This window comes from Fukomys damarensis, unplaced genomic scaffold (genome assembly GCF_012274545.1).
Source record: "Fukomys damarensis isolate Sample0158 unplaced genomic scaffold, DMR_v1.0_HiC HiC_scaffold_36, whole genome shotgun sequence".
Classification (NCBI taxonomy): Eukaryota; Metazoa; Chordata; class Mammalia; order Rodentia; family Bathyergidae; genus Fukomys; species Fukomys damarensis.
The window spans coordinates 11,942,809-11,953,603 of NW_022900948.1; the positions used below are offsets into that span (position 1 = coordinate 11,942,809).

Consider the following 10,795-nt stretch of genomic DNA (forward strand, 5'->3'; position numbering starts at 1 on the left):
CACTGAGCTATCCCTGGCCCAAAAACTTTGAAATTATTTTTTCTCAGTGGTTTTAAACATAAAAATTAATAGGTTGGAGATCAGATTTCCTCTTGAGAACATTGAACTTTTACTAACCTGTAAATTACACTGAAGAGAATGTTAAATGAATTATAATAATTGCTTAAGATACTGATTTGAGGGCAGGGGATTTAGCTGCCTCACAAGCGCAAAGTCCTGAGTTGGATCCCTGGCCCCTGCAAAAAAAAGACACATTTGAAATTTCTAATTGGCAAATGATTTTTTATCTTAATTTCCTATTCTGACCTTTTTTTTGGATGGTTGTACTAGGGATTGAACCCAGAGGTTTTTTCACTGAATTACATCCCCAAACCTTTTTTATTTTTGGGCTGGAAGTTGGAATCCTCTTGTCTCAGACTCCCAGAGTGCTGGCATCACAGGTATGCACAACTATGCCTGGTTCCCATTCTGACTTTTAATTACTACTTTCCTGTTGATATGGTAATCTCACAGGATTTATCCAACTAGTTACAGGTAAGTACAAGTTTTTTTTTTTTCATTTTAAGGGTACTGCTTTGTGTTTCCAAATTACATATTAGAATTAGTTATCTAATTAATATGTGATTGATTAATATGTGATTTATAAATTATACATATTAGAATTATTAGTTATAGGTTGTCAGTTAAATTTATAGAAAATTTTTGGGAAAGGGCATGAGGACCACTGCTGCTAAGGATCAGACAGTATACTAGGTGGTTAGAAAATTAACAAGAGGATAGTGTTGAGGAATATGTAGCTGGATTTTTCTTGACCTATATTGATATAAGTTCTTAACTGCAGTTCTTATGAAATCATATTGGGTCTGGGGCTGGGGATTTAGCTCAGTGGTTCTGCCACCTGCCTTGCAAGCACAAGGACCCCAGTTCAATCCCTGGTATAAACAAAACAAAACAAAACAAAAAAAACCAGATTGGGTCAATGATTTGCTTTCACAATCCTGTATTATCTTTTTATGTGCTGTTTATCACTTCTTAAATTTTAGTGAGTTCAGCTGTAGCCAATTTTTATTAAACTATATGAGATGATTTTGTATTAAGATGCTATTTGTGGTCTTAAGTATACCTTATGATTAATTTAATTAAAACCTCATTTGAAAGTTAAGTATAATTTAGGTAGAAAGCTTATCCATTATCATCTTGACTTTTAAAAGTCATCTTTGTTTTCTGAGTTTTCTTAAGCCAGGTATTTTGTTGAATTTTCAAGGCTCAGATAATTGTTATTTTTTTAGCTCACTAGTTTTTGTGTAGTGAAAATAGGGTCTTTACATTTGATCAGATGTGTAATGTTACTATACTTTTGCTCTGTCTAGAATTTATTTTGGTATGGAGTGTGAGATGAATGTCTGATTTTATTTTTTTTCAAGGTGGTACCCAGTTCCATTACTTGAGAGTTTTTTTTTGTTTTGTTTTTTTGTTTTTGAGGCACCATCTCCATAGGTAGTGCAGGCTGGCCTTGAATTCCTCATGTAGCCTGTGGTGGCTTGGAACTCAGTATCCTCCTGTCTGTGCCATCATATCTGGTTCCTTTATAGATTATTTATTTATTTGTTACTGGGGCTTGAACTCAGGTCCTTGGGCTTGCGAGGCAGGTGGCAATACCATTGTGCTAAATTCCTGGCCCTCCTTTATAGATTTTAAACAGCAGTTGTGTATGTCCGACTTTCATATTTGGGATGATTTAGGGATTTCTGCTGTTCCACTAATCATTGTTTATGCACAAGTATAGTACCACTAACTTACTTTTGTTCTTTCGTTCTGTACCAGGGCTTGAATTTGGGTTCTTGCGCTTGCAAGGCACTGAGCCAAATCCCTAGCCCTGGTACAACATTCATTCATTCATTCATTCATTCATTCATTTATTTATGGTACCAGGGATTGAACATGGGACCTTGCAGTTGCAAGGCAGGCAGAGGAACCACTGAACTAAATTCCCAGCCCTCCTGGTACAACTTTTAGATGCTGTATCTTATTTATTTATGTTACTGGGGATTGAACCTAGAACCTTCACACTGAGGTATTTCTCTAAAGTTGCCAGGTTGCCCAGGCTGGGCTTGTACTTATGATCTTTTTGCTTCAGCTTTCCAGAGTTTACAGAAATTTGCCACCATGCCTGTCTTGAACTTTATCAGTAGATGTTTTTTGTGATTTTTAATTATTTTCTGCCTGTATCTCTCTCTCTCTCTCTCTTTTCCTTTTTCCTTTTCTTTTTTTCAAAACAGTGATTTTCTGTGTGCTTCAGGCTGACTTTGAATGCATTGTGTAGCCCAGGCTGTCCTCAAATTTGTCCTCCTGCCTCAGCTTTCTGAGTGCTGGGACTATAAGTGTGCACCACCGCATCCCGCCCTACTACATATTTCTATTCTTGTATTTTACTTATTTTTATTTAGAGTCTCTGGGATGTGTGCTGTGAATTTTCCTCTAAAACTGTTTTGGCTGTGTGTTGTAGCTTCTCAAGTGGAATGTTTAAATTGTCATCATCTTTTGTTTTTTTTTGTTTTTTTGTACCAGGGATCAAGCTCAGTACCTTGTGCTTGCCAGGCTGGTACGACCCCACTGAACTGCATCCCTGGCCCTTGTTGTCATTATCTTTCACAGTTTCCTTTTGGCTTCTTTGATCCGTGAATTCTTTAAGAGACAGTTTAACAATTCAGGTACATGCAGGCTGGGGATGTAGCTCAGCAGTAGAGTACTTGCCTAGTATATGTGATTCCTGGGTTGGATCCCCCGCACCACAACAAAGAAGTTAATTATTGGTACCATTTGTATTTTGATTATTTAGTTTTGTTTTTAAGACTGTGCTACTTGTGATTTTGGAAATTTATTGTGATTTTCTTTATGGAATGTTTATAAACAAGTTTTGTGTTCTGTGGGTATTTCAAAAGATGTATCGTGCTTTCAAGGAATGGGATCGAACTCAGACCTCACGCTTGCCAGGTAGGCACTGTGCCACTGAGCTAAATCCACAGTCCTCAAGGAACTTCTGACATGATATAAATGATACCTACCTTATTAGTTTGTATTTCTACGTACTTCTTGTTCTTACAGTTTTTATTTTGTGAGTGGTGATATTATATATTTGGGCAGTTCATACCTGTTAGTTCTTCATCATACATAATACCTTATATGTTTTGTTTTTGTTTTTTGGCTGGGGTACTGGGGATTGAACTCAGGACCTTGTACTTGCAAGGCAGGTGGAGGCACCACTGAACTAAATACCCACCCCTTCTTGTGTTATTAATAAAGTAAAATACCTATTAAACTTCCTTGAAGTCAGTAACCTAGACGTGTTGGGGTTTTTGATTTGTTTTTTTCCAGAACTGGGGAACTTCAGGGCCTTTGCACTTAAGAGTAAGAATTCTGAACTGGTCTTTGTTTCTCTTTTTCTCCTGTAAAAGATGTATTGCCATTAATGTTCTGGAAAATACTGTTTCTCACTTATGCCATTGTTTTTGCCACTTTCTAAGGCAGTTCTAGAAGTTCTCTTTCATGTCTTATAAGGTGATCAAAAATTGGGTGAATGCTGCGGCTGTATGCCGTCCAACCAAAAAACAGACCTAAAAAAACTATATGTCCTCATCCATCTTGCTCACTAGGTCTGTTACCCTGTAACTTCCGGTCCATCCTCAAAGTCAAAATAACTAAAAAAGATAAACGTTTTGAGTCAATGGAGGCAGCCATGACAGCACAACCAAAAACAGAAAGAACCTACAGAACTGCTTCAGAAAGTGACAAGAATGATGAGATAGGTGTGTTCAAAGCAGGGGTGCATAGTTTGAGGGGGATTAATGGTATTGTAGATTTTGCTGTAATACACTTTTTTTTTTTTTTTTTTGAGACAGGGCCTTGCTTTGTGGTTCAGGCTGGTCCTGAACTCACTATGTAGCCCAGGCTAGCCTTGAACTCACTGTGATTCTCCTGCCTCTACCTCCCTAATGCTGGGTTTACAGGCATGTGCTACCACACCCGGCTGCACTATACATTTTTACAAATGTTAACATCTTCTGTGTGGGTTTTTTTTTTTCGGTTTTTTGAGACAGGGTCTCACTATGTATTTGAGACTGATCTGGAACTTATTATGTAGCCCAGGCTGGTCTTAAACTCACAGTGATCCTCCTGCCTTAGCCTCCCGAGTGCTAGGATTATAGGTATGCAGCACCACACCTGGTTTTTCTTTAACTTTTTTGAATTTTATCCAAAAGTAAAATGGTTCAAAAGTTTATATATTGTTCATTCCCTGTTTCAGGAATTTCAAGGCTGAGGCAGGAGGATCGCTGTGAGTTCAGGGCCAGCCTGGGCTACATAGTGAGATCAAGGCCAGCCTACACTATATATCGAGACCTTGTCTCAAAAAAAAAACAGGGCCAGGGATTTAGCTCAGTGGCACCACATCTGCTTTGCAACCAGAGAGTCCTGAGTTCAGACCCCGGTACTAGGAAAAAAACCAAAACAATAACAACAACAACGAAAATAAATTTTTTTTTGTTTTGTTTTGTTTTGTTTTTTGAGACAGGGTCTCACTATGTAGTTGAGACTGACCTGGAACTCACTATGTAGCCCAGGCTGGTCTTGAACTGAGAGTGATCCTCCTGCCTCAGCCTCCCGGAGTGCTGGGATTACAGGAGTGCGCCACCATGCCTGGCGAAATTTCAGTTTTTTAATAGTTAATGGCCAGTTAGAGATCTATTTGTATTTGATTAACTAATAAAATGAAATCTTTTTCTTACTCCTGGGTGCATTTGTTATTTTTACCAGGAAGATATATATATATTTAGTAATTTCTCCCTTTTGGTAGAGAGCATGTAAATTGGTCAGTGGCTAGTATGCTATTCCTCTAATTTCCTTCAGCATATGTAGATTGAAGAAATATATTTAAGTTTTCTTTAAAAAACTTATTTCTCCTTCATTATTATGTCTTCTTTTTGGGGGGAATTGGGAGTGAGAAGTGAGGACTGTATCAGAATGAAACCTTGGACTCTTTCCTTATTTTGTTTATATTCTGTCAAGGCATCTTGTGCCTAAGATATATTTCTTTGTTTTTCAGATTCTAAATGGCTTCTAAAAAGTTGGGTGCAGATTTTCATGGTAAGTGGACTGTTAAATATCATTGTTTAATATAATTTGATCAGAGAACTGGAAATCACATAGCATAATTTTAAGTACCCCTTTTTTGTGTCTTTAAGTGAACAACTTGAGAAAAATAAAATTGTATTATATGTAGCATATACATACATCCCAGGGTCTTCAGATAATTAATTTTAAAAGTATTTCTTTAGAGTGTTAGTATACTTTAGAGCCTCTCTTGTCATGATAATTGAAGTTTCTAGAGATAGATAAGGGGCCTGCTTATTTTTGTTGTTCTTCAGTGCTATTTTCAAGTAGTTAGCATTTCTGTTCTTATTCCTGCTCTTCTCTGTCTGTGTATAAGAAAATTCTAGCCAGGCGTGGTGGCGCATGCCTGTAATCCCAGCAATTGGGAGGCTGAGGCAGGAGGATTGCTGAGAGTTCAAGACCAGCCTGGGCTACATAGTGAGCTCCAGGTCAGTCTGAACTACATACACATAGTGAGAGCCCTTTCTCAAAAAAAAAAAAAAAAATTCTCACCCTTAGTGGTTTATGTTTTGGTTTACTCTTCCCTTATCTCCCATAATAAGAAGTAATTTCTTATGAGATAAATATTACAGAGGTATCAGTAGTAGAAGTTATTTTATACCTGAAACTAATATTTCCTCTATCATTATTCCTTAAAATAAGACCTGCCAAGTGGAATAAAATAGTACAAGTTTGTTATCTGCATTTGGGGAGAATTGAGGTACCTAAAAAGTTAAAATTAGACCATCTTTTCTTTCCTTTTTTGGTATTGGGATTGAGCTCGGGTCCTTGTGCTTGCAAGTCAGGTGGCGGAACCACTGATCTAAATCCCTGGCCCTTAGACCATCTTTTCATATAGCAAAAGATAAGAATTATGCACCAGAAATATCCAAACAATGCAAATTGTTTTAAACTTGATCTTTCCTTTTAAAAATTGCGCTGCATCACTGTAAGAATGACTTATTAGACTGGCAGCGTGTGTTGGTGTGCTTTTCTGAGCTTCAAATAAAAGGCTGCATGATAGTGTCCTTCAACTGAGTCAGAGTGTTGCAGCAGTCACTGTGGTTTTAACTTGCTTATGTATTTTATACAACAGCTTTGACATTCTGAATTGCTGTAATACATATAGTAACATATATAACTCGCATATGTTTTGTTAAATTGTTTTGGAGTTAAGTCACTTAAACTCTGGAATTAGCATTGTAGCGGGTCAGGCATCCTATTTTCCCTATCTCCTGTTAAGAATCATTAGTGGCTCTTTTAATATTCAAATAGTGGTAGAGGGGTAAATCTGATTTTTCAAGGGGAGAAGAGAGCAGGGTCAGAAGTAGACAAAAGACCTAGGGAGAGAATGATTAGGAATAAAAATTCTCGATTTACAATCTTACTTCAAAAGATAACCTCTCTATGGGAACTCATTTTTTATTCCTTTTCTCTTTTCTTGTGGTACTGGGGGTTTTAACCTAGGGCCTTCCCACTGAGCTACATCCCCAGCCCATTTTGTATTTGGAGATAGGGCCTTGCTAAATCGCTTATTTGCCTGGGCTAGTCTCAGGCTTTGCCGTCTTCCTGCCTCAGCCTCCCAGAGTACTGGGATTATAGGTCTGTGCCACCACTCCCAGCTGGAAACTTCTTCTTGATAGGAGTAAAAATACATTAAACCTCCAGATTATGTGTTCTAGTTAAGCAATTCTGAACCAAAATATCATAGTTTAAATGGAGTTTTCTAAGTAGAATTTGGGAGAAAGGTTTTATCTTTTTCTTCTAGGTTGCTCTGCTTTAATAAGGGGTTCATATGCTGAGCTCGTATTTTTATTTTTTTGTTTTGTGAGCTCTTATTTTAATTTCAGTGACTGTAGTTAGGTTTTGTTTTGTTTGTTTATTTGTTTGTTTGTTTTGGTTTTTTGAGACTGGGTCTCACTGTGTAGTTGAGACTGACCTGGAACTCACTATGTTGTAGCTCAGGCTGGTCTCGAACTCACAGAGATCCTCCTGCCTCAGCCTCCCAAGTGCTGGGATTACAGGTATGTGCCACCACGCCTGGCTGTAGTTGGGCTTTTAAATAATTTATTTTGAAGTACTGGATAGTTGAAGGAATAGAAATTAAAGGAAATAAGTTGGGAAATATTTTATAGGCAGTCTTATAGGCCCTTGAGTTCAGGAACTCAAGTTCCTGATTTTACAAGGCTGAAATTAGACAAACAGTAAACTAAGGCAATAAACTTCTATTTTTCAGGACACTATTTACCCTTTCCTCAAGGCTTTTTTCTGTGACCTCTTCATTTTTATCCTTCTGTTAAAAGACTTGTGTTCTTGGTTTTGTTGTGTAGAAAACATAGGACAGAATGACTACTTGTTATGGTGGAATATACCATGTGATCTTTCAGTTTTAAGTGGCTAGCATCCTAGAGTTTTTGTATGTTTTGGTTAAGGAAATCTGATGACATAGTCTAGCTAATGAACTTGCAAATTAGTTTCCCTAGTCAGTTATTACCCGGCTGGCCTAATGGACATTTAATGGGTGGGGATGTAATTTTCTACCACACTTAGGGAGGGTGTCAGCAGGGATACTGCCATTGTGACTGGATTAAAATGGCTTTTCCTCTGTTTAAATATTTGGAGTAAGTCTTGTACTGTGCTCTCTTATGACTAGCATTTGACCTCCAAGTTGCTTCTTTCAACTGAACACCTTCTGATGTTATTAATAACTGCTTATCCCTAAATAATAGAATAAAGGGTATAAATAGTTATTTTTTCAAAGACTTATAGGAATATTGTGCATATATTATATAAACTATAAAAACCCTTGGATTAGACTAGGATTTTCTTGGAGGTCTGGCTTTTTAAAATGGCAGTCTTTTAAAAATTTTCACTCATATTTTACTTATTTTTGTCTAAAAACAAATTATTTTCCAGAAGTGATTTTTAAAGGATTTAAAATATTTCACCACCAAATTGATAACCATTTTTTTTTCTGTGCTAATGGGTTTGAACCCCTTCACACTGAGCTTCTTCCCCAGGCCTTTTTAAAATTTTTAATTGGAGATAGGGTTTTGCTAAGTTGCTAAATTGCTCAGGATAGTTGTGAACTTGCAACCCTCTTACCTCAGGATTCCCAGAGTGCTGGGATTACAGGTGAGTGCCGCTATGCTTGGTATAAATTGCTCTTGGTATCTGGAAAAATGTCTTGATATTCTAAGTTAGGGAAAAAATAGATCTGTATAATAGGACCTAATAAAACTAAAGTCTCACTGTTGTTTTAATCTGCTTTGTCTGAGCTATGCTTGACATAGAACATAACTATACATATTATTATTATTATTATTATTATTATTATTATTATTATTATTATTTATTTTTTGGTACTGGGGATCGAACTCAGGACTGTGTGCTTGTGAGGCAGGTGGTGGCACCACTGAGCTGAATTCCCAGCCTTAGCCATACATATTATTAATCTTGAGAGTTTGGGTATAGTCACTCATGAAACTCAATACCATCAAGGCATGAAGATGTCCACCACTTCCCAATGTTTCCTCACACTTCCTTTATTATTATATTCATCCTTTGTATCCACCCAGAGATAGGTTCCAGGACTCTTGAGGATACCCACATCTGCGGATGATTATATAAAATGACATAGTATTTGGATACAACCTATGCATATCTTCAAATCATCTACGGATTATAGTACTTACAATAAAATGTAAATATATAAATGGCTGTTACACTGAATTGTTTAGGGCATAATGAAAAAGACAGTGTATATGTTTAGTACAGATTACCCCCCCAGTATTTTGATCTGGGGTTGTTTGACTATGAATGAGAAACCTGTGGATACTGAATGCCAACTGTAAGTGTGTGTGTGTGTGTGATGTGTGTGTATGTTGGGCTAAAAACACTTAAAATTTATTCTCTTACCAATTTTAAGTTATAATAGTTTTAGCTACAAGCAATGTGTTGTATAACTAGAATTTTTCATTTAGCATAACTGAAACTTTTTACCCTTATATGATACTTCCAACTCCTCCTTCCCTTTTAAAGGCAAAAGGCAAACTACTGGTTTATATCCAGTTAGCTAATTTCTAGAGAGATTCATTTGCCCTTGGTTTAATTTCCCTTAGACAATGAAAATACTTTTCCTGTTGAGTGATAGAAAAGGGATTTTTTTTTAGATTATTATTATTATTGTCACTATTTTTTTTTTGGTAATGGGGATTGAACTCTGGGCCTTGTGCTTGCAAGGTAGGCGGCGGAACCACTGAGTCAAATCCCCGGCCCTGTTTTAGATGATGAATTTATTTATTTATTTATGTTTGTTTTTTTGAGACAGGGTCTCACTATGTAGTTGAGACTGACCTGGAACTCACTGTGTAGCCCAGGCTGGTCTGAACTCACAGTGATCCTCCTGCCTTAGCCTCCTGAGTACTGGGATTATAGCTGCTGTTTTAGATTATTTTAAAAGATGATCTGTAATTGCTTTATAGTTTAATGTAAAGAAGTTAGCATCATTTCTTTTTCTTTTTATTTCTGGGCATGGAACTCAGGACTTTGTACTTGCCAGGCAGGCGAGGCACCACTTAGCTAAATCCCTGGCCTTCATCATTTCTAATCATTATCCTGTGTCATCCCTCTTCCCTCTGCCTGCATCCAAAATTTTCTCTTTATCTTTTTTCAACATTCCTTAGTTTGATTTTCTGTATATCTAATTCTGTTTGGGTTTACCAAAACTTCTTGAATCTGTGAGTTGATGTCTCATCTCTTTGGGAGAATTTTGGCCCTTATCTCTTCTTACATTGTTACTATTCCATTCTCCCTGTATTCTTTCAAAACTTTTGTCACATGTTCATTAGGCTATTTGGTATCGTTCCAGATATATCTAAACAGGCTGTTCCTTTTTGGTTTTTACTTTGTGTTTCAGTTTAGTTTATTTCTTTTGACCTAACTTCCAAGTTCTCTTTAAGTCTTTGCTTTGTTGAATTGAATTCTTGTCTTCTGATTCGTCATCTGGTTTATGAGCCATTAACTTTTTTCTTTGCTAATAATACATTTTTTTAAACTTCTACCGTTTCCGTTTGTCTCTGTATTTCCATCTGTGCTGAACTTTCCCATGTGCTTATACATGATTGTGTTTTCCATAAGTTTTTAAAACATTTATTTTAGTTGTCTTAAAGCTTTTTGTCTGATAGCTTGGCCGTCCTAGAGTTTGGTATTTTGACTGGTTTCTCTTGATCATGGATCATATTTTCTTGATTCTTTGTCTTAATAATTTTTTTATTGAATGCTACTGTATCTTAAAAGGCTGATTTTTTTAAAAGGTTAATTTAGCCTGTTTTATTGTTAGGATGTAACACTTTTCTTGTAACTTCACATCTTAGAGCAGGTATTTATATAATTTTGTAAGTGTTACCTAAGTTATGGTTTTAAGATAGTGAAAACAGAAGAATTACAGTTTTTTTCATTTGCTTAACTTTGTTCTTAGATTTCTTTTTTAAAAACCTAGATTAAAAAAACAAACAACAACAACAAAAACCAAACATATATTTGGGCAGGGCATTTAGCTCAGTGGCACTGTGCCTACCTTGCAAGCGCAAGATCTTGAGTTTGATCCCCCATACCACCCCCCCCCCCAACCAAAACCAAAACCAAA

The 10,795-nt window shown here is 36.6% G+C and overlaps 1 protein-coding gene across 3 annotated transcripts in view; it reads left to right on the top strand.

Moving 5' to 3' along the window:
* The window catches only part of Ubap1 (ubiquitin associated protein 1), a 59,542-nt gene that overhangs the window by 21,969 nt on the left and 26,778 nt on the right, over positions 1 to 10,795 (top strand). For all 3 annotated transcript variants that reach the window (XM_010619223.2, XM_033759058.1, XM_033759057.1), the window contains exon 2: positions 5,102 to 5,142. In XM_010619223.2, coding sequence (XP_010617525.1) covers positions 5,109 to 5,142 — 34 coding nt within the window. In that variant the 5' untranslated portion in view covers positions 5,102 to 5,108. The remainder of the gene's footprint in view (positions 1 to 5,101; positions 5,143 to 10,795) is intronic.